This window comes from Protopterus annectens, chromosome 3.part1 (assembly GCF_019279795.1).
Source record: "Protopterus annectens isolate FY-2018-M chromosome 3.part1, PAN1.0, whole genome shotgun sequence".
In the NCBI taxonomy this organism is placed as follows: Eukaryota; Metazoa; Chordata; order Ceratodontiformes; family Protopteridae; genus Protopterus; species Protopterus annectens.
The window spans coordinates 1,317,438,722-1,317,463,445 of NC_056732.1; the positions used below are offsets into that span (position 1 = coordinate 1,317,438,722).

Below are 24,724 nucleotides of genomic sequence, written 5' to 3' on the forward strand. Positions count from 1 at the left end.
TGATCATTCCGTTTTTCTTATTTTTTATCAGGAAAGGTGACTCTTGGGACTAATCCATCCTTCCTGCCTAAAGTATTGAGTGAGCTGTCCATCAGTCAGGTTATTCATCTTCCCACTTTCTTTCCCAATCTGCAAAACAAGGGGGAAATGATCTTACATTCTCTAGACATTTGCAGGCAATTCAGATATTATCTGGACAAAATTAAATCCTTCAGAAAGACTAACCATCTGTTTGCATCTTTTATGAATCCTAAGTTGGGCCCACCAGTCTACAAACAAATTATTGCAGCTTGGATTTCAAAGACTGTCTTTTTCTGATGCTTACACTATGGTAAAACCTTGCTTTCCTGCATTAAAGCGCATTCCACTAGGGCAAATACTTTCTCAGGGGCATTTCACAAAGGAATAGACTCCAGATCTGTTTTACAGGTGGCCACTTGGTCCTCTCTACCCACCTTTACCCAACACTATAAAACTTTCTCCAGGTCAATTGCATCCTTCACTTCGTCCGTTCTCTCTAGGGTGCTTTACATTTGTTCTTATTAGCCAACCACCCATTTCTCTCTCAGCTCTGGGAATCACCCATATGGCATGAATACTGCAACACTGATTTCAGTCAGAACATAGTACAGTTGTGTAAGTACTTACCATAACAGTAGATGACTGTTGCTGTACTCCATTCTACTCTCCATCCCCTCTTCTCTTTTTCATTTCAATCTTTATTTTCATGTCGCCCTTTGCTTTACTATCTGCTATATTAAATGGAAATGGGGGAGTTTCTTACATATTCAAGCTATACCCTTTTTAGCTGACCTCTCTCAGTAGTCTTCAAGGTGCTGGCCTAGAGTTAGTCTGGGAATCTACCCTCATACGTACATCTGTATACCCCAACACATACAAGCTGAGATCATGAGTTGGAAGTATGATCTAGGGAAGATGAACCTGTGGTACCCCAGCTGGACAACAGCAGTGATAACCTATATGTCAGGAATACTGCAGCAGTGATCAGTAGGACATCTACTGTTATAAGTTCTTACATAACTGTACATCTGAAGTTGTTAATCTTCTTCCTATTTATCACTGATGGGTTCAGTTCCGAGCCCTCTGAACTGAGTCTGCCTAATACCAAGCTCACGTATACCAAAAACTCTCGAGCTAAGCTGCTACCCACAATGCCTTTCTCCCAGTTACCTTAGATTTCATTTGCCACACAGCCATATAGCAACGTTTCACCAAGCTCTCCAGCTAAGTATTGTATTTTTCAATTTTTGCAGTATTTTGTAAGTTTTTTTCTCAAAAGTTCTATATTTCTTGTTTTCTTAACTAGCTCTACCCACATGTATTCTCTTTCTTACCATTGTTGGAAAACCACCTTCCTTACCCTTGTGGTATTTTTAATAGCATTGTTGGTATTTTCTTCTCTTTTCTTTCCTCTTCAATACCTGTTTTTTGGATTTGTTACTTGTTTTTTTTTTGGTATGTGTGAAAAGAAAGGGACTTCGGGGTTTAAGCATTACACTTCCTGCAATGGTAAACTCCCAAACAGCAGTCTACATGAGGAATGTGTTTATTGTCTGGGGGTTCCACACCTATCTGTGAAACCTCCCTGTCAAATTTGTGTTAGTTTCAGTCAGTGGATGCTGAATGAAAGAAAGAATAAACTTATTCTGAAAGGCCTGCTTCCTTCTCCATTTTTTGAGGCTATTTCTGCATCGGAGGTCTCAACCCCTCCATCTACACACAAAAAATGTCCTCATTCAGACCCTTCTTCACTGGCTGGTGAGAATGGCAAGGCTCATAAGCACAAGGCCCTTAAAACTTCCACGGGGTACAAGATTGCCTCCTTGGTTCCGATAACATCTACTCCATTGGTGTCTTCTGATATTGTGATAACTTCCACATTGGCGGCGCCATCGGCACCAACTTCTGCTACAGTTCCGACTGTGGTTTTGGACCTTAACTTATTGCCTGCCATTAGTTCGGCACCGTCGTCCCTTATCTCCGTTCCGAGATTGGTACCGACGACTCCATCGGAGCCATTAATGACCTCCACCCTAGCTATCACTTCGGCTCTGAGCCCTTTTTCGGCACCAATAGTTCCCCTTTTGCCTGTCTTGAAACCGGAATCCTCGGTGCTCACCTTTACTTCACCTTGGACCCGGTATTCCCCATCCTTGGATCCTTTTGCTGAACAAGTCTTTAGCCCCTTTTTGGACCGACCTGACTCCCCTCAGGAGTGTCAGTAAGGTCCACCAGGAGCCTATCTGAATCGGATGTGGTGCGCCTGTTTGATCAGCTGCTGACAGCCAGGGTGATGACAAATTTTCCTTGAACCCACCCCACTCCGGGCTTTGAGTCCATTGCTCCTATGACTCCCACGTATTATCCTCCCTTGGACCCTTCGGTTCTGAGGCCCATAGCTCTGACGTCTGTAGGAGGAATCCTCTCCTCGGCGTCGACAGTGACCACCTCTGAGGCTCCGAGGCCACTTTGGGTTTCGGTTCCTTCGGAACCATCCCTTTCTTAATCTCATGCTTGGGGGGGTGAAATCCCTTGCTCTAGGAACGGTTTTGGTTGTTTCATCAGCTCCGGCTCTGGGGGTGACTCCTGCCCCGGTTTTGCTTGAGACTCTGCCTCCGGGAGCGGGCTGCACAAAGCGGGGTGCGACCCCGGTTCCGAGATTTTCTTCCTTGGTTCCGGGCTCCCATTCCTCTTCGGGCGGGCCTGCCTGCCGGGTGATGGAGAGGGTGCTTGCTTCTGGAAGCACTCCTCTTACGTCGGATCTTCCCCCCGCTCCTTCTGAGCTGCGGCTATCACAGGCCACCCCCAGAACACCGAGAGCGCAAGCCTCCGGAAACCCCTGTACAGGGTAACCTCCTTTCTGAGTCCTCCTCAGATGGTCCCACTGAAGATCCTCCTCAGAAACAGATGTGTAAGTGCAAACACATGGACTCCCCGGAGGAGTCCTTCACTGAAGATCTGGATTATGGTGATGGGAATGGGTCCCCATGGTCACCCCCGATGATGTCTTCTTTTGAGACATCCTGGAAATTTTGAGGCAGTGGGGTGACTGGAAGCCCTCCAATCCTTCCTCGGAGGAATCCATATTCTGCAGGCCTTCCATTCTCGGCCCTCTACTTCTTGGGTGACCCCCACCCCCACCGATGACCTAGTCATCATGCAGCGGGCATGGAAGAACCCTGATACTGTTGAGGCCATTCCCCGGAGACCAGACGAGACACTCTCCTCTCCAGAGGAACAGTCCCATTGGTCGAGAGACTTACCAGTAGATGCTATGGTGGTGACGGCTGCCACAAAAAAGGACCTTGTGGAAGAAAGTCCTGCTGTCCACCCGCCCAACAGAGTCTCCCGGGCGGTGTACAGATTAGGGAAGTGAGTTTTTGCTTCAGCGACCTTTGCTGTTAGGTCTCTGAATTACTTGGCACATTTTACGAGGCTCCAAAGAGATCTCATATCTGAACTCTCTGGGACCCTCACGGGTCAAGTTTCAGACTGGGCATGTGATAAAGTTGCTTCCCAACTTGCTACCCTAGAGTCGATTTCCAACTCGTCCATGAGGTTGCTGTCCCGCGCAACTGAAGGGGTGGCTAGAGCTGCAGGTGTAGTTATGAGACGCCACGCCTGGATGCGCATTTGTGACCTCGCGGATTCCGTCAAGTCTTCCTTTTTAAATTCTCCTATCGAACCGTCCGCTTTGTTCGGTTTTAAAGTGAAGGACACAGTAGCCAGGTGCAAGCAGGATGGAAAAATCTTGTCTGCCATTGGCCTACGTTTTTCCAAGCCCCCGCACTCTTCTTCCAGGAACCAGAGGAGTGGAAAGATGTGGCACAAAAAATCTTAAGGCCCTGTCTGTAGTGCACTTGGCGAGGACTCCCCCAGAGGCAGAGGGGGTTCCAATAATGGAAGATGCCCCTTTTTGGGCAGAGGGGGTCCCCAAAATCAGGGATCCAGGGATTCTTTCTCCGGACAACCTTATCAGCACTCCTGAAGCGCTGCCCAATTGCTTTCCTTTGGAAGCAATCTGGGCTCGTTTCTCTCTGCACCAAGATGCCTGGCGCTGTATTACAAATAATCAGTGGGTGCAGAGAATAATTTCCAGAGGTTATTACATTCCCCTAATCTCTTACTCAAGACCTCTGAAATCTCTTCCCGATGTTCCATCCAATCAAAGGGAAGAGGCAGCTTCAGAAATAATAAAGCTGTGTCAAAACAGAGTCATCCAATAAGTCCCCCCAGACCAGTGCAGATCCGTTTTTTACTCAAGATTCTTTTTGGTGCCAAAAAAGGCCGGGGACTGCAGGCCCATTTTGGATCTCAGCCAGCTAAACAAATCAGTAGTTCAGACCAAGTTTCGCATGGTCATGATTCAATCCATTCTCCCATTTCTTCGGGAGGGTGTGTGGATGTGCTCGATAGACCTCTGGGATGCATATTACCACATCAAAATGGACAAACGCTCCAGGAGTCTCCTTCGATCTGGCTGGGAGCCAATCCTTACCAATTCAGAGCCCTGCCATTCGGTCTCTCAATGGCCCCCAGAGTGTTCACGAAATGCCTAGCTTTGGTGACAGCTCATCTGAGACTTCAGGGATTCCAGGTGTTTCCGTATCCAGACGATTGGCTCCTCTCCGCTCCCACCAAGCACCTACTGGTCAGGGCCCTCTGCTATACCCTAGCACTGGCGGAGTTCCTAGGCATCACAATTCACTGGGAAAAATCCTACCTTCATCCCACCTAACAATTGGAATTTATAGGAGCGATATTCAACACTTAAACCAGCCAAGACTTTCTACCTCCTCACAGACTTCTGAGATTACGCTTACAAGTACAAGTGATACTCTGTTGAAGGAAGGTGTCTGCAAGGGAAGTTCTTCAGGCTCTTGAGTCTATGGCAGCAGCCATTCTAATTGTCCCCGTAGCAAGATTGAATATGAGAATACTACAGTGGCTCCTTTTGTCCAAGTGGATGTCCAGTCTCCACCCCCTGAACGCACAGATCCTCATCACCAACTCCTGCAAGCAAGATCTCCTCTGCTGGATGAGAACAGATGAAAATCTTTGGTGTCGCCCCTTCCAGACTCCCCAACCCAATGCCACGGTGACCACGGATGCTACCCTGATAGGGTGGGGGGGCACTTCCAGGGAAAGAAAGTCCAAGGCACGTGGTCCAACCTAGAGGTCAACTTGCATATCAGTGTCCTGGAGTTAAGAGCAGTGCTGTTAGCATTGCAGGCACTTCATCTGCTCCTTCCATCAGGAACAATTGCTATCCAGTCAGACAATATGTTGGTCGTCTGGTACATAAACAGGGAGGGACCAAATCCTACCCCCTATGTCTCGAGGCAATGAGAATTTGGCATTAGGCGATAGCTTCCAACCGCTTTTTAATCGCAATGCTTATCCCGGGGAGCTCCAACGTGATTGCGGACAGACTAAGCAGATGCATCCTCCGTCCTCACAAGTGGTCTCTCAACCCGATCGTGGCAGCAGAAATCTTCAGCCGTTGGGGCCAGCCTTGTTGCGATCTTTTCACCTCTCCCTCAAACAAAAAATGCAATAGCTATTTTGCCCTCTTTCCCCCACATGGGGAGTCACCAAGAGATGCTTTGACTCACAATTGGTCCATGGGTCTCCTCTATGCTTATCCTCCGGTACCTCTGATTCCCTTGTTTCTAAGGAAAGCTATTCGGTTGAGAAGCAAGGCAATCCTCATTGCCCCTTTCTGGCCTCGTGTGGTTTCCCTTCCTCCAGTCTCCCCTCTTACAACCTCCTTGGATCCTGGACACTTGTCAGGACCTAATATCTCACCCACAAGGGCTGACTCTCCCAAATCTATCCACCCTCAAGCTGACAGCTTGGTTTCTCCACTTCCGTTAGTCGCCAGGCAGGAAACTCTCTCCTCTTCTGTCCGGAATATTATTCTGGCCTCCCACAAACCATCCACCAGAAAACTCTACAGAGATAAGTGGAAAAGATTTTCTGTCTGGTCGAATAATCAGATGCTAGACCCTTTTTCAACTGCTACAGACACAATTCTTCACTATCTCTCTGAGTTGTTTAACAATGGGGCATCAGCCTCTACTATTCGAGTCAATTTAGCAGCTATTTCCAGTTTCCATAATGGTTCAGATGGAGTCCCTCTTATCGCCACCCAACTCTGCAAGACCTTTCTCAAGGGAGTTTTTTATAGTAGACCTCCTATCAGGCAGCCTGTCGAGATATGGAATCTCTCCCAGGTTCTCCAGTGTCTCTCTCTACCTCCCTTTGAGCCTGCCACGACATGTGATCTAAAATTCCTGTCATGGAAGTCTTTGCTTTTGGTGGCGGTCACATCAGCCAGACGGATTTCTGAGTTACAAGCCTTATGCATCAAGAGCCCGTATCTAATCTTCCATAAGGACAGAATATCCCTTCGTACTAACCCAGCTTTCTCCTCAAAGTGGTTTCCGACTTCTCTATTAAAAAGTCCATTGAGCTCCCTGTATTTTTCCCAAACTACTCAAAGGGGAATACTTCCTTCATTCATTGGATGTACATAGACAACAACGTTTCTATCTAGACAAGACCAAGTCCTTTCGCAAGTCGGACCAACTTTTCATTTCCTTTTCTGGTCCTAGACTGGGATGTGCTGTTTCTAAAGTTACTTTATCAAAATGGGTCAGAGATTGCATTACCTTTGCATATTCCCTTACGAATGAATCCAAATCTGATCAAATCGAAGCTCATTCAACTTGGGCCATCACAGCTTCAGTTGCCTCCCTTTCCAGGGCTTCCATGGATGACATCTGTGCAGCAGCCATTTGGGCTACACCCCTATACCTTCATCAAGCATTACAAGTTGGATCTGGTCTCCAGGGGAAAAGCGGACTTCGACTCAATGGTTCTCAGGAATGTTCTTCCACAAGGGCTACCCAGGTTCTCCAAGTAGCTTGGGATTCTGTCCCATCAGTGATGAATAGGAAGAAGATTTAACAACTTCAGATAAAGAAGTTATGTCTTACCATAACGTTCTATCTGAGTTGTTGATCTTCCAGTCATCACACCCTCCCACCATCCCCCACCAAAGGCTCCTGGAGGATTTTCTGAGTCCTTGTGGTGTTTCAGGGTTTCTGCGCAGAGATGGCCTCTTGTCTTTCTATTTCTTCTATATGTTTTATGCAAACTCGATCTGAGGAAACTTTGAGAGGGGCATTATGGGTAGCTGTTTAGCTCGAGAGTTTTTGGTGTATGCCAGCTTGGTATTAGGCCACTCGGTTCCGAGGGCTCAGAACTGAACCCATCAGTGATGACTGGAAGATCATCAACAACTCGTATGGAACGTTATGGTAAGACATAATTTATTTTTTCTGTGCCTTACCCTTTGGCCAAGTAACTGCAGCAAGGGTGTTCACAAAGGGTCAAGCTCCAGTTGTAGTTCATTGCAAGTCACAGGATATCCACATTTTCCATGTTTAGAATACTTGCTTATCTTTGCAGAGTCAAGTGTCAGTAGCCTTTCACTTGGGTGAGAGATCTGTTACACAGGCCAGGATTCCAAGAGAACATTCAGAAGTCTTTTTTTGACTCCTCCTCACAGGATTGTATTCCTGGTGTGTCGGCTAGACACAAAGAGCTTTTCTTCCACAGGAAAAAAATCGATCTACATCTGTTTCTAAGGTTTTCCACTCTGACTTTGATCACTGTGAGGGAATACCTCAAGATTTTGGGTCTCATGGTTTCTATGATTCTCATGATACCCTTGGCAGAGACTCCACATGACAAAGATACAGTGGTCACTTGCAACACCAAACTGCAGCACCAACTGTAGACGGACTGGAATACCACCAAAAGAAACAACAGCCAGTGAAAATAACGTTTTATTTTCTTCTTCTATTCTCTAGCGCCTCGGCTCACCAAAAGCCTTCAAGGAGTAACAATTAACATCCATTCACAGTATATATACACAAGTATCAAATCATTATACAATTAAATAATTAATTAAACAATCAATTATAAATCTAATTATCCAATTAAAAAACAATACATTAAATTACACTTTTCCAACAACATTCAGTATTTAACCCTTTAGGGGTTAACGTTTGGTATTTTAAAATAAAAGTCAGATACAGTGGTGTCTGAAGTCTGTTTGGTCATAGCAACAACATCCTTTGTCTTTTCAAATCCCAGTGCTGGGGTTTGTCAGAAGAGAAATCACTTGGAGGAGATGGCAAATATCCTTCCTCTTCTCCCTGCCTGTTCCAAAGCTGTCAGTCACCAAAGACACATTGGACTTTGCTTGTGGCGCAGTTTCAGAAGGGATGAAAGTGAAAGGTGTGTGGGACACCAAGGACAGATGCAAGCACATAAATATAAAAGAGATGTGTGCCCTGATCAAGGCACTCACCTCTCTGAATCATCTTTGGTCCCCGGGACCTCTTCATATTGTTGCAAAACCACAGTAATATGGTACATCAACAAGCAAGGGGGAACCAGGATGTACCCTTACAGTCTAACCATATTAGCTTGGGATGTAGCTTCACAGCATAGTCTTACTCTACAAGCATCCGACATTCCGGCAGAGCAAAATTGTGTGGCTGACAAGCTGAGCAGGACAAGGGCAGACCCTCAAGAATGGAAGGAGCTCTTTCAAGATTTGAGCCATCTGTTGAAAGTTCTCAAGTAGACCTAGCTGTCTCTTCAGTGAGAAATCAGTTCACAAGATTCTGCTCTAGGACTCCATGCAAGAAGGCCTGGAAGGCAAATGCCTTTAATTTTCCATGGACAGGAATGTTTGTGTATACTTTTCCACCCTTTTTACTAATATCCAGGGTACTTTTCAAGATTTAGATTGAATTCTAAGAGGTCATTGTGTTGACTCCCTAATGGCATAGGCAGCCATGGTTCTGTCTTCTTTTAAAAAGTGGCCAGAGGCTATTACCACAAGTTTCCTCACAGACTGGCTCTACTCACACAAGACCAGGGATATTTGATGCACCTGACCCCAGTAGCTTCAGTTGAATGCCTGGACAATGGGGTCTTAATTCCTTTTAGGCACCTGTTTACTGAGACGTGCAGCAGATAATGTAGATAAGAAAGTCTGCTGCTAGAAAATCATATATTAGAAAATGGAAAAGGTTTTGTAGTTGGTGACAACAACATAACCAGCACCCATTCAGGGCTGGTTGTTCTACGTTTTTAGTGTTTGTGTGAGATACTATCCTATGGCCTTTCTTACTCCTCTGTCAAGATTCATTATCAGCCATTTCAGGATGTCTGCCCATGAAGCCTTGTCTTTCAATGCATTTTCATGTCTAAATGTTTTTGAAAGGGGTTTTGTATAAGAGACCTCCAGGAAACTGTTGGCCCCTCCTTGGGATCTTAATTTTGTGTTAGAGAAGGTAATACTTTTTCCATTTGGACCAGCTAACCTGACTGACTTGAGGTCTTAAGATGGAAAATAGTTTTACTTATTCTCCCCTCTGCAAGAAAAGTAAAAGTTGCAAGTTATTGTGATGAGTCAACCCTGTCTTATTTTCCGCAGAGGCAAGGTTTTGTTAAGAGCAATTGTTCATTTCTTGTGAAAGTAAGAAGGGACAAACTGCATCAAAACAGAATATTTCCAGATGGTTGTTTAAGCCTGTTATTACCTTTTATTATACTCACCACAACAAAACTATTCTGGACAGGGTCAAGGATTACTCTACCAGGTCCTTAGCTTCATATATGGCTTTTTATAAAGGGTTGGATTCCAAACGTATTCTAGAAGCTATAGCTTTGTCACCTGTACATACTTTTATAAAGCACTGTAAGCTTGATTCCTTCTCTAGGTCGACATCAGGTTTACTATTCTCCATGGTTCCTGTACTCTTCTCCTTCCACCTCCCAGATGTAGGAAGATAGGATGATTTGCACATAGAGCTAAGGCTACTGCAGCAGTGATCATTATGATGAACATAGTACACTTGTGAAAGTAAACTTACCATAACAGTAGATGTTTGATTATTGCTGTAGTAGCAGCTCCTTCTCTCCACCCCCTTTTTGTTTTTTTTTTGTTTTTTGTTTTTTGAGTTTTTTTGCATGTTGTTTATTCCAGGGTATGCATATTTATTTTCTAGTTTTTCCTAACATTGTCCTTTCAGGGCTCAGCCTCTCTTTCGCTGTTGGCATGAAAGATCTGAAGGTCTTGGCTCCTGAACTTGTCTTTGTCAGCTCAGCTGTAGCTGACTCCATGTGTGGAAGGTGCCCTGAAGCTTTGGAAGCTGACTGGCTGTTATCTCCTATGTAAGGTAGAACCCGTATAGCTAAGGCTACTGCAGCAGTAATCATTCAGACCTTTACTGTTATGATAAGTTTACTTACACAACTGTATTGTCTTGATTGGCATGTGGAGGTTTGAGTGTCATGGAGTGAACTACTGAGAATGAGGGAAGAATGTACTTACATAGTCAGTGCATGATACCATAGTGTCTGTCCACGACTGCAAGAGTTTTAAGAAAAAAATGTGGGGAAGGGGTGATTATTGTTGAAGAGGATAAACCTAACTATGTGGTCCATCAGAGGGTTGAGTTTTGTTCTATTCTTCAGGTTCATGAGTTTTTTCCCTTTTACAGTAGAGTTTAATAGTACAGTTCTAGAGAGGTTTGTTTTGAAACTAAGTATTGTGTTTGTGACGAGAGTGTGAGCTTCTGTGCAGCAGCTGATATTATATACTCTGGGTATATGCATTGTTATTCACTATAGTGTCATTGAGGGGTTGGGGGTGCCAGGAGATTGGTCTTGGAGTAGGCTCTCAAGACAATTGGGTAGATTGTTAAGCTGTAATGGGAATAACACAATGTGGTGATCTGATAAGTGAGGGTACGACAGTGGGTGAGAAGTAGACAAGGTCTGCATTTTTGTTGACAAGATAGAGTATGTTGGCATCCGTAGTGGAGAAGGGTGCTCTTTGATTGAGGGAGTTTGCAATGACAAAGTCATAGGTGCTTAGGAGGTTACTAGGCTAATTGGCCCTAGGGTGTTTACAAGCCTAGCCATGTTATACCTGTGTTCCCTAAATGACTTTGGTTAGATGGTTGTTATTCACAGAGTGAGTCTGTGATCAGCACTGACTGCCCTGTCCATGAGGAACATAGGTGCCACCCATAGGGTGAATGTATGGTCACCCATCCAATTGTGTAGGTTGTGCTTGAATAGGTTTATTGAGGATCTCTGCTTTTAGACTCTGGGAGATGTATCTGTCTCTCCAGCATGTTCTGTTAATGTCACAGGCTAGGTTGAGATGCCTGGAGCAAGTTACTCTTGTCCCATTTGATTTGCAGATGTATAGCATTTCCATTAGGCCAGGGTCAGAGACTGCTCTGTAGGCAGGGCACAATTCACCTCTCAGCAGCTTCTAGGATACAGAGTGCAGTGATAGGGCTTTCCATGTGGATTATGTTTTGGAGGCCATGAATTTTCTTGGTGACAAACCTCTTTGGTCTCTCCATCTGCTGCAGGTGTCTGATGAGGTAGATGCAAAATGGAGCATTGTACTGTGTATTAGTGGTTTGATGAGGGTCGAGTACAGAGGAGTTATAATATCCTTAGATGCAATGCCCTTACTTATGAGATTTGCAGCATAGAAGGCTTTCATTACTACAGTGGATACATGGGAATCGAAGTTTAGATTGCTGTCAACCTGTGGTCCCAAATCTCGCACTACTGGATTTGAGCTTAGGAGTGTGCTCTCAATATTGCAATTTTCAGGGACTTCCACTTTGTCAGACAGGAAAATAATGCACTTTATTTTGCATTTATTTGTAATTCATTGCTTTGGTACTAGTCATTTGTCTGTATTAGCCCCTTTTGTAATATGTTAACATCATTTGGGGATTAATAATTGCACCCAGTTTGCAACCATCAGCAAACTTGGTAAGCCACAAACCGTTTACTTTCACCATCTACTTTCACCTGTACTTCCGAGAAATAGATTCCAAACAGTAGTCGGCCCAGCACAGATCCTTGAGGTATGCTGCTGCTAACTGGCCTACTGGTAGAGGTGAAATCCCCAACTTTGACAGTTTGTGTTCTGCCGGTGTGCTATTTGGCTATCCATCTAGTCGCACATAGGTTAATCGCAGCTGGAAGAGTTTCTCAACTATGCCCAAGTGAGGGATTGTGTCAGAAGACTTGGCTAAGTCAAGATAAGGCAGTATGTACTGTTTTGCCTTCATCCAGGGCTTTGGTGACATTCTCAAAGAAGTCCACCAGTTTCTGTAAGCATGATGTACCCTTAACAAAGCCAAAGTGGGTCAGGTCAAGAGTTTGAAGGTCACCTATGTCCTTGTTGATAAGGTCTATGATGAGTCTTTCCATGACCTTGCAGATTAGACCCATAAGCCTAACCAGCGTTTAGTTCCCAAGGTCAGTTGATGGCTCCCCTTTGTGCAAGGGGATTACTGTTGCTGTTCTCCACTGTGCTGGAACAAAGCCAGTGCTTAGGCTAATGCTAAAGATTGTGCCAAGTGGTTCCACTAGGTCTTGTTTTAGATTGTTCAGTAAGCAGCCTTGGATGTTATCTAGTCCCATAGATACAGTGTTTTTGGCCTTGGAGAGGGGGGGATATGACCTTTTTCTTTGGAGTTACTAGGTAGAGGACTGGTGTCACGCATACTATGGGGTATGGCCGGTGGGTCAGGGGGGTGAAGTTTGCTCCAAATCTGTCAGCGACCAGATTGGCAATTTTCGCAGGTTTAGTATGAGAGGTACCATCCCCTATAAGTTCGGCACATAGTTGGGAATTCCCTTTTAGATTTCGGACATAGCTAAAGAATGCCTTATGATTATCCTTGGCTAGGGATGCTAATTTATCTTTACTAGCTTTAGAGGACTTTGCAAGATGTTTGATTTGCTTATTCAAGCTGTGGAAGATGTACTTTTTCAGCTGAGTAACTTCCCTCTTGTTGGACATCAATTTCTTCCTTTTGTTATATAACCTATTTATACTTGAGGTCCACCAGGGTAGTCTGTTTTTTTTTCAGGAGGACCTGGTTTTGATCCAGTCAGGTGCAGCTGAATCTAGTTGTTTAGGTGGTTATACAGGGCATTTATGTACTCTTGTGCATAGGAGTCATTGTTTGCTGTGTTAGCAGGGGGTATGAAACTTTTTATATCATTGCTTAGTAGGCTGTAGTTTGCTTTGGAGACATTTTTCAGTTTTTTTGCTCCTGTGGGGGTGTCAGGTCTGACTGTTACTTCAAACAAGACAGATTTATGGTCTGACCTTACCAGGGAGGGCAACGCAAGGGGATAATGTGCCCCCCCCCCATGTTGGTTAGTACCAAGTCTAGGCCATTTGAGTCTCTTGTGGGGATGCAGACTAGCTGATAAGTTGTCTCTCTCGCCTTCATTCTTGCTGTTTGGGTTCAGAGCCGATCCTCGGCTCCGACTCGGCCATTTTCTAAAGATCGAGAGCTACTTACTGGCTCGAGGCCTCCCTATATCCCACAATGCCTGGCACTAGACCCCCAGATCTCGTTTGCCGCTTCAGCTACGAGGTTGCACTTTACTGGCTCAGGTCGTGTTCATCTTTTTGTAATATTAGTAGTCAAACTTTTAGTGTATATTTTTCAAGTTTCTTGTTTAATTAAAGTAGTACTGTAGATTAGTCTTAGTTTTTCCTGTTTCCTGACCCTTAGGAAACTCGTTTTTACTTAGAGAGTTTCTCCCCTCCCCCTCCTTTCTCCCTAAGTAGGCAGTTTAAATTAGAGGCTATCCCCTTCCCTTTAAATTGTTCCAGTAGGAAGTAGTGTTTAGCCTTTGTAGTCTAAGATAATTGTCTCTTAGTTTTGTTAGTATTGTTACCTTTAATTTTTTGTGTGAAGGCGTGGGACTAGTGTGTGTGAGTGTGTGTGTTCTTTTTTCGCACTAGTCTAACGTTCATCCATCGGTATTCCTTTTTTCCTTAACATGTCAAAGGATACCAAGGTATCAGGGTTCAAGAAGTGTGACTCGTGCTGTCAGAAAATGTCTCTGACAGACGGTCACACTTCTTGTGTTTATTGTTTAGATGCCCTACACCTGCAGGACTCTTGCTCGGTATGTCATGCCTTTAGTCTAAGAGTCCTGCAGGAGCGTAGGAATAAACTGATTCTCAGGGGGTTACTAAAACCCGAGGGGTCTCCAGCGAAGTCTCAGCCAGCGAAAACCTTTAAGCCCACCAAGCCATCGGCTCCCATTACGGAGCCGTCGCCAGGTGGAGCATCTGCTTCAATTTCGGTTCTGGCCGGAACCGAAGTATCTAAATCTCTCTCTGCTCCGACCTTGGTGTCGGAGCCGTCAGGGAGCCGTAAGCGATCCAGGTCGCCATCCCTGGAGTCGATTCGCTCGGCTCCGGGATCGCCTTTGCTACAGTCTGAACGGAGTCATCGGTCCCACTCTTCTCGGTCCTCGAGGCTATCTGATCATGACTTGGAGAGAGTGGTTAGTAGACTCCTCAAATCGCAGGCCCTGGCCAAAATGTTAACTAGCCCTCCTCATCAGGCTGTGGCTGTTCCTGTTTCTGAAGTAGTTCCTCCTCTGACTCCTCCTGTCAGTTCGGAGCCAGAGTTTGTTGGGGCTCGAATCCTGGAAACGGCACTGATGCTTCCCCTTTCGGCTCCTTCGTCGGCTCCGATATCTCCAATGGTTCCTTCCTTGGAGGAATCTGGGCGCCGAGACTCCCTCGTCTGCTCCGAGGGGGCGAGTGGCATTGGACCCTTGTCCGACCCCGTTCTCCCTCTCGGAGCCTCGGTGCAGGTAAGCTCGGCTCCTACATCGGCCTCGGAGCTGTCCCTTTCGGTGCCGGAGAGGATTCCTCTCTCTTCGGAGCGGGGGCCCTTTTCTCTGTGGACAGGGGCGCATTCGAGGTCATGAGGAGCATGCTGACTTCTGAGTCTGCACCTAGATCAGCCCCTTCAGCTCCTCCCCCCACGGTGCCTGCTTCGGTCTCTGCCCCTCCTCCAGACCCCAAGCGAGGGGATCAAATTCTCCAGGTCACCCCAATGGGTGTATCTTCCTCTTCCAAGGCCTCCCCTGAGATTTCGGAGTAGCCCCCTCTAAAGAGGAAATGTAAGAGGAAACATGTTGACTCCCCATAGTCTGTCACGTCAGATACTGACTTGGGGGATTCGGAAGGGTCCCCAAGATCCCCCTCTGAAGATGTCTCTTTCTCAGACATCCTCGAGATCCTTAAGCAGAGGGGGGAACTGGTCTGCCCTTAACCCTTCTGAGGACGAGTTGGTATACTTGGATGCGTTTGGTTCTCTCCCCTCCACCTCCTGGGTGTCTCCGCCCTTCGATCCATTGATGGAAGTAGTGGCTCGGAAGGCGTGGTCAGCTTCGGACACACTGGAACCAACCCCCCGCAGGCCCACTAAGTTTATTACGGCCCCTCAAGATAAACAGTTTTTGACAAAGGGTGTCCCCGTTGATGGCATGGTGGTAGCAGCTACCACGAAAAAGGAGTTGGCTGACACTTCTAATAAAGAGTCTAGGACAATGGATAGATGCGGGAAGCGGATGTTCTCCTCAGCGACCTTCTCCATGTGGTCGCTGAATTATTTGTGCCACTTCACCCGTCTTCAGAGGGATCTCCTCAAGGAGCTGTGAGATACTCTGCAAGATCCATCAGCTGCAGGGACTCAAGACAAGATAAACTCCCAGCTGGCGACTCTTAATTTTGTCGTCAACTCCTCCATCCGGCTCATATCATATGCGGCTGATGGGGCGAGTAGGGCCGCAGGCACAGGCGTGGCTTTGAGAAGACATGCCTGGATGGGGTTATGTAACTTCGCTGATCCCTTCAAGGTGTCCTTCACCAACACTCCTTTTGATGGTTCGGCTCTGTTTGGACTTCAGGTGAAAGATACCCTTACCAGGTGTGAGCAGGAAGGCAAGACTCTCTCTGCCGTGGGAGTCCGTTTTTCCACTCCCTCTAGACCATACCCTAAGGGTCAGAAGAGTGGAAAGATGTGGTTCTGGAAACCCTAAGGAGCCATGCCTGACACACGTGGTGAGTTTCCCTCCAGAGGCAGACGAGAGAACAATAGACGCCGCCCGCGGGGCAGAGGGGGTCCGCAGAATCAGGGCAGCAGAGACTCTTTCTCTGACGAGCCCTTCCAGCACCCCTGAGGGGCTGCCCGGCTGTCTGCCTTCGTGGGCAGTCGGGGGAAGGTTGTCTCTGTACCCAGAAGCCTGGCGTCTCATCACTCGAGACAGATGGGTACAGTCTATCATATCCGGAGGTTACAAAATCCCATTTGTCCACACCCCCTTAAAATCAAACAACCCCATCCCAGATGTTCCACTCAATCTAAGGGAACAGGCAGTACAAGAAATTTCAAGACTGCTAAAAAAACAGGCCATCCAACAAGTCCCAGCAGAACAGCAAGGATTCGGAATTTACTCAAAGTTCTTTTTGGTACCAAAAAAGACAGGGGACTGGAGACCCATTTTGAATCTCAGCAGACTAAACAAGTCTGTTCAAAGAACGAAGTTCCGTATGGTCACGCTTCAGTCCTTTCTACCCTTTTTGGGTCAGGACAATTGGATGTGCTCCATAGATCTTCAGGAGGCGTACTACCACATCAAAATGGACAGGCATTCCAGAAGGTTTCTCCGCTTCCGGCTGGGAGCCCGCCATTACCAGTTCAGAGCCCTGCCCTTTGGTCTCACCACAGCCCCCAGGGTGTTCACCAAATGCATGGCAGTGGTTACTGCAACCCTGAGATGGCAAGGATTCCAGGTGTTTCCGTATCTAGATGACTGGCTCCTTACTGCTACCACCAGACATCAGTTGCTGAGTGCCAGGGATTATAACATCCAAATATGCTCCAACCTAGGTATCTCAACAAATTTCGAAAAGTCTGCATTGTCACCTTGTCAGTCTTTAACCTTTATATGCGCAAGATTAAATACGAAAGATCTGTCTGCAAGACTTCCAGTAGACAGAGTGGCAGACATTTGCCAACATATTCAGGTATTATTAGGATGCAGAAAGATTCAGGCCAAATTCATCCTAAAAACCTTGGGCCTCATGGCAGCAGCGGTCATATTAGTTCCCCTGGCTCACTTTCACATGAGGATTCTCCAGTGGATGCTTTTCACCCAGTGGTCCCTTCAAAAATTTCCTTTGTCTCACAAGATAATTACACAGTCATGCAAAGACCACTTGGCTTGGTGGATAGTCTCTCCAACAGTACCCCAGGGCAGACCATTTGTCCTTCCTCCTCCAGTTGCCACGGTGACCATGGATGCCTCCCTGATCGGGTGGGGGGGCATTTTCATGGCAGGACTGTCCAGGGCACCTGGCAACCCCACGAGTACCACTTGCACATAAACGTCTTGGAGATGAGGGCGGTGCTTTTAGCATTGCAAGCTCTTCAGAACTCTCTACCCATGGGGACCATTGCAATTCAGACAGACAATATGTCTGTAGTGTGGTACATCAACGAGCAGGGCGGAACCAAGTCATATCCCTTATGTCGAGAAGCACTCAGACTATGGCAGTGGGCGATCTCCTCTCAACGGTTTCTGACAGCAAAGCACATCCCTGGGAAGTCCAACGTCATAGCGGACAGGCTAAGCAGAGCTATTCTCATGCCTCACGAGTGGTCTCTCAGCCGGACAGTAGCGGACAATATCTTCCGCAAATGGGGTCAGCCTTGCTGCGACCTTTTCGCAACTCCTCTCAACAGCAAGTGCGACAGTTTCTTCACTCTCTTCCCTCTTTCCGGACACTCCCCCAGAGACGCTGTAGTTCACGATTGGCTCCAGGGACTTCTGTATGCATTTCCACCCTTTCCACTAATTCCCAAACTAACTCAGAAAGCTACTGTGCTGGGTTGCAAGATGATCCTCATTGCCCCTTACTGGTCTCGACAAATCTGGTTCCCGTTCCTGCATCGTCACCTTCTAGAGCAGCCTTGGAATCTGGACCCAGTTCCGGACCTCCTGATCCATCAGTCGGGCAGGCTGCATCAATCTCTTCAGTCTCTCAAGCTCACTGCTTGGTTGCTCCACTTCCAACCTTAGCCAGGCTTCCCAGTATTTCCAATTCAGTGCGTGAGATTATCCTTTCTTCGCACAAACCTACAATCAGGAAGACTTATGCTAGTAAGTGGAAACGCTCCTCTTTCTGGGCAGAGGCTAGAAATATAGATCCTTTCACGGCCCCTGTCCATAACGGTCTGGACTTTTTAGCAGAACTTTTTCAAGCAGGCTCCTCTTCAGCCAGCATTAGGGTTCAACTAGCGGCTATCTCTAATTTCCATATGTGCCTGTCAGAAACCAGCATCATGTCCCATAAGCTTTGCAAAGCCTTTCTGAAAGGAACAATTTTGCTCAGGCCTCCAGTGAGAGATCCCCTGCCTCCGTGGGACTTAAATTTGATACTAGCTTCCTTGATACTGCCTCCCTTTGAACCGGCAGCTTCCTGTTCCTTGAAATTGCTTACTTGGAAAACCCTCTTTTTGATGGCCATTACTTCAGCGAGGAGAGTTTCTGAACTTCAAGCCCTTTGTGTTCATCCCCCGTACCTAGTTTTCCATAAGGATAGAGTTTCACTCCGGACTAATCCTTCGTTCCTTCCTAAGGTCCCCTCCGAAAATAATTTGAATCAGTCCATCGATCTGCCAGTCTTTTTTCCAAATTATTCTAACAAAGCTGAACACAAGTTACACCAGTTGGACTGGCAATTATGTTTCTATTTGCATAGGACTGAGCAAATAAGGAAATCAGACAAACTCTTCCTGTCCTATGCGGAGGGTAAGCAGAGTCGACCAATGTCTAAAGTAACCTTATCCAGGTGGTTGTCTTCTGTTATTACCCTTGTTCATCAGTTGAGGAATAAAGAACTCTCTGCTAAACCTAAAGGCTACTCTACTAGGGCTTTAGCTTCATCGGTAGCTTTTCAATCAAAACTACCTATGGAAGCCATTTGTGCAGCGGCCACATGGGCCACCCCTCATGCCTTCATTTCACATTATAAATTGGATCTGGCCTCTAGGAGCAGAGATGATTTTGGTTCCACTGTGCTGAAGAGTCTGTTCCGATGAGCCACCCAGGGCTAAGGTGCTAGGGACGCGGAACCAACCTGAAAGAATGAAGGCAAGAGAGGCAACTTAACATTAAGAAGTTATGTACCTACCATAACGTTCCATGTTAGTTGTCTTCTTCTCGCCTTCTTTCTTGCGTCCCACCCTCCATCCCCCTAGCCTAGATGGACCGAGAAGAGTCCTCCTATGGGTCTTGTCACTGGCTGAGTCTTTACCAATTGGGGTCTAGCGCCAGGCATTGTGGGATATAGGGAGGCCTCGAGCCAGTAAGTAGCTCTTGAGCTGTAGAAAATGGCCGAGTCGGAGCCGAGGATCGGCTCCGAACCCAACCAGCAAGAAAGAAAGTGAGAAGAAGACAACTAACATGGAACGTTATGGTAGGTACATAACTTCTTATTCCAGGGCATTTGTATTGACAAAGTCCAGGAACCTCAGGGCGAGCTTGTTTGTGCACATGTATGTCACCCAGTTGTTGGAAGGATGGTTGAAATCACCCACGGCCAAAGTGTTTGGCAGTAGAAGTCCAGGTAGGTGATGTGCTTCTCTTGGTTCTTGGTGGGGGACCTGTAGCTAGCAATGATGTGGTAGTGTGCTTTACCTATAGTTAGTTGGACCTGCAGTAGCTCAAGAGAGTCATACTGTTTAACTAGTCCCGGGGTGTATTTGGCTTTAATGAAGATGGATACACCTCCACCTTTGGTTCTTTCACACTTGTTTTGGGGTCTGAACATGTGGAAGGCATTGTAGCCTTGCACAGCTGAGACGCTGTCTGCAGCCTTGAGCCATGTCTTCATGACCGCACAGATGTCAGCATCTTCCAAGGTGAGGAGGGCTTCCAGGGACTTCAGTTTCCTGTTTAGGCTCGTAGCATTACGCAGTATAACCTCGAGTTTGTCTCGAGTGTTTTTTATGTTGGAAATTTTGTTGTTTTGATATTGCCTAAAAAGGGGCAGTACGGGGGAGGCAAACGCCTTTGCCAGTATCTGAAAACCTAGAGGAGAAGGAAGCATTGCACATGTCTGTAGTTGTGCCAATTTATGAAGGTGTAGTTAGTCCTGTAGAAAGTTGGAGTTTGAGTTAATGAATGGGGTCTCTAGATTATTAAGATATGTTTTATGATTTGCAGGTGTCACTGATAACATTTTAGGATATGAAGGAGTTGGAGGTCATTTTCCTGATCATTAGTCTTAGAGTTGATGGTATTTCAGAGAAAGACAAATGTGCCACACCAGGCATTACTACTGTGTCTACATTGCTTGCCAAAATGAGCGGTAGACAGGGAAGCCACATAAGGAGGAAGGAGGGCTGTCACTTCTGGAAGCAGGTTTCTGTGACATTGCAAATGTCTGTTTTCCAGTGGTAGGAAGGTGTGATCTCTATAATCTGAGGATGAGCACATATTTTGATCCCAGTCAATATTAGGAGGAGAAAATGCAGTTTTGTAGATCAATTTTTTTTTTTTGGAAGGAGATTATTTTACTAATATTTATAGTAACATGTCAGGTCTATAGAATGTTACTGCACTGGAGCGAAGGAAGACATTGCCCATATCTGTACTTTTTAGGCAACGTATATGTGTTTTTTTTTTTTAATGGAAGACTAGTTAGTATTTCTTTGTGTGTATTTTCAGTTTATATATCAAAGTGTATTCCGTCCTGAATAGTTTTTGTATAACTAATTTCCGTTTTTGGGGAAGGATATTGCTATAACTTTAGGATTTAGATCATGTGGTTTAGTCACTCTTGTTTGGTGGTCTCCATCCATTCCTAAACTGATGGATGTTGTGGATAGCTTTAAGAATACAAGAATACTACTGATAAGATTGTAAAACAATGCAGTCCTGATCACTTGATGAGTTATTTCCTTTTTTTTCTTTTTTTTTTTCTCCCTCACAGTATGCTAAGCTTGCTCTGAGTTTAAGTGTCCCAGGAGGGGGGATTAAGAAGAAATCACCACAGGAAAAAGTAGAAGGTTCAACAGTAAGCGGCTCCCATGCTGAAGAAGATGATGAATATTCTGGTGGCTTGTGCTAAGGACAGATTTGCCTGCCAGTAGTGCAGGAATTACTTGCTAAACTCATTTCACTTGAACCTTGACAGTTTCAAAAGGGCACCCATCTCTTTGTATGTTTAAAGTACTCATTTATGTGAAACTCAGATTGACTTCCCTGATCAGCTTGATATTTTCAGGTTGTATGATCATGCTAACCTGTTTGGAATGCCCCACGGATGTCATTTTGTTAATTTGCTTTGTATGTAATCGGCACATCATCTTTTGGTGTGTTTTAGTGAAGAAAAGCAAAACACTAAATGCAGACTGCCCGGAGATGCAATCAGAAGTATACTGCCAACTGGTACACACATTATTTCTGACAGATTTATTAAGAATGCTTGTTTTTTTCATCACTGAAATCTGTTTTATCCAATCATTCTGCAAGAACAGTGCTTCAGAGCATTAAAAGCAGAGGTACTTTCAGCAGCTAGTGCAGGAAAATGTGATGTGTTGGATTAGAATGTACAGGTGATTGTATTTTATGTACTGTTATTTGATAATCTCTGTGGCAAAGCTCTTTCAGAGTCACTGTTACACTTGTATGTGGGATAAATGAGTCCTTGTCATCACTGAATATGTCAGGGTTCATCGTTGCCACTAATTAGAAAGAACTATGAAGAGTAGACTGTGGACATCTTAATGTTTGCTTTTTTCAGTGACCTAACAGACAGAAGTGGTCATTTAAATATGTACTTTTTTTGTGGAAGTGACACTGCTAAGAAAGGGAGCATTTTTTGTGGCAGCACCAGAAATCTAGCTTTGCCAGCTGTGTATTTTATGTTTTATAGTTTGTAAAACGAAAGCATAATGTTTGCTTTACATATCATATCTTCTTCTTGACATATCATAATTTATTATATTAAATGAATGCACTGGAGTAAGAGGCATAGTACATAAAGGCAGTGTTTTGATTTTAAAGTACATGCCACTTTTTAATGTTATGTTCAGTTTCATGAGCCTTTACTGTCTTTACTGTGAGGTTTTTAAATATCAGATCATTGCAGCAAAACAGTACAGATCAAAGAAGTTATATTTCGGCACCGTCAGACAAATTAAAGCTTCACACAGATTGAATTAATTTTGCCACCCCACTTTGTCAGCTCAAAACTACAGGCTTGCTTAAAGTTGCTGATGTGTAGTCTCCAAAAACAGAAGTGCATCTGCATGTTGTCTGTGAGCAAAGTTCAAGTCAAACAAATGTAGTGTGGGGAATAAGGACAGCACATTGTTACCCTGCATTGCTTCATTTATCATTTCTTTTCCAGCTGGGGTGCTGTCTGAATTCTGCATGTCCTCCTGAGTCTTATTGAGTTTTTGCTGGGTTCTTGCATTTCCGTCCACATCCAAAGACATGCCTATAGATGAATTGACAATCCTTTTCGTTTTCCCGAGATAATTTATGCTGTTATTGAATAGTGACAGAGTTGTTCTCTGCCTTATGCTGTTGCTTGTTGGGATAGGCTGGTTGCTTTCTAGTGGGCTTAGACAGGATGTGTTTTGGGGAGTCAAGGTTGGGAATAGGCCTTCTAGTCTGGAATATATATATGAAGACATGAAGATTTGCTTCTTACAGAGTGTAGATCAGAAGCATCTTACAGCTGTAGGAGATTTTGCATTTGCTTAACACCAGAGTGTTTATTTGGTATAATAGGCAAAGGTGAGTGTGTTTTACTAGCATGCATACATATTAAAGAGATGACCTACTGAACACATTTTCTTTAAGGGGTTCCCTAGATTTATTTTAATGCATATTTTTACATAAATAATATTTATTTATTTTATGCTGGGTTAAACTGAAAGGTTGTGTTGAAGCTGCTTGATTTATATGTAAAGAGGGCAGAGTATACAGTGGTTTCTCTCCTTTATATAACCTGAATGCAAAAAAACAAAAAGAAACCCTACTTTTTTGAGGCTTCAGGCTGTTCATTTTCAGTGTACATTTAATCAAGCTGTTGTCATATTTTCTACTCCAGGTTGGAAAAGTAAAGCAAAATGAGCTTTATGTTGTAAAATATAAATATAAGCTAATATATGTCTATAAATGTATAATCTGTGCAGTTTCTGAGGTATTTAAGTGTACGATATTACCCCCTCTTCCTTAATAAATTAACTGTAAGTAGGGCATGCACCTCTGTAACCTACATATTTTTCTTATTTGAGCATTGGCTTCATTTAGTCAGTTTTGAATATTTGGAAAATAAAAGTATCAGCTCATTTAATTTGAAGTGTGCATACTTTCTGTATTGTCTTTATAAAAAAAAATGGCTTTAGTAAGAAATCCTGCTGAAAGTCAGTGCATTGTACTTTTCAAGCCCAGTGCTTTTGTATTGTTAGGATACAGCAGGCATTGTATAATTCTGTATTTTTACTGGCTGTTTGCAGAGTATTTATGGAATAAGTAACATTAGTGTCATTATTCTAGTAGCAAAGGGCCACTGCAAGTTGTGAAGACTATAATCAGCATTTTAACAGTAGTAGAGCATTGCTTGATGCTTGTCCTAAGAATCACTGCAACAAGAATTATATATTTGGGTATCAGTCCAGTGCTCGTGTACATTCCTGAGCTTTGTGGTTTTTAGCAGTCAGATGGCATTTTGGGCATGTGGGAATGCAGAGGCAGCAAAGCTATGCAAAAAGGAAAAAAAATGCATTATATGCTCCCCTTTTTAGAGCCCATGGAAGAAAATAGTCAAATGCATTATACCAAGTTTCTCTTAGTGAAGCCTTAAAAATGTAAAAGCATAAACCAAGCCACTATCTAAGGAACAAAGATACTGCGTGTGCACTCCAACAGCTAGTGCGGATTAAGAAGAACTGTATTACAGGTTAAGCATTGTTGGAAATTAATGTATATAGTAACCCAGTAAGTGTATAAATGGTACAAAACTGTGTATAAAGGTTTACATAAATCTGAAAATATCGACCTGTCGGAGACGAATTTCTGATAAAGATTACATTTAGACATTATAGTCTACTAGACCATGTTCACACCCATTGTATTTGGAATTAGTTGTTGGTGAACCTGTAAACCCAAATGATTGGTGCTGCAGCAAGCTTGGGTCCAGCAAGAGGAAAATTCTTCTGCAACAATGTGGTTGTCAAGCACTGCTGTAGAAAATTTCATTCAGCTTTGTAGTGTTGTACAGCCCACAAAAATGAATAGCATTTCCAGTTGACAGTTTGTACAACTTCCTGCACATTATTTCTTAAACTCCGGCAACACGCATTCCATACATATGGTTTCATAATGGTGCTGATGTACTTCTCAAAGTAATGCAGTTTTATTTTTATTTGATTCTGTTGAACACAACACCTTTAAGTTTGTACTTTAAAAATCTGGTGTGTGAACCTTCTGTCCAGCTGTATTATAATGCCGCTGATTTTATTGAGCAAATTGTTGTTCTTTTTACCTTAACCCAGTGGCTTCTCTATCTGCACCCAATTGGACAAAGTCATTCCTTTTACTGAGGGACGGATACTGGGCTAGTGCGGAGTGCTTTGCAGCCATCACAAGTCATCCAGGGCCATTTCAAAGCAGGATAAGAGTCCTCCAATTCATTCACTCCCTGCTTGTGGGCTCATAATGGTACTACATTCAG

At 44.6% G+C, this 24,724-nt stretch overlaps 1 protein-coding gene across 2 annotated transcripts in view; it reads left to right on the plus strand.

The window, feature by feature from the left end:
• The window catches only part of NAPG (NSF attachment protein gamma), a 975,476-nt gene extending 952,132 nt beyond the window's left edge, over positions 1-23,344 (plus strand). For both annotated transcript variants that reach the window (XM_044067357.1, XM_044067358.1), the window contains exon 12: positions 20,969-23,344. In XM_044067357.1, coding sequence (XP_043923292.1) covers positions 20,969-21,106 — 138 coding nt within the window. In that variant the 3' untranslated portion in view covers positions 21,107-23,344. The remainder of the gene's footprint in view (positions 1-20,968) is intronic.
• Positions 23,345-24,724: the final 1,380 nt, after the last annotated feature.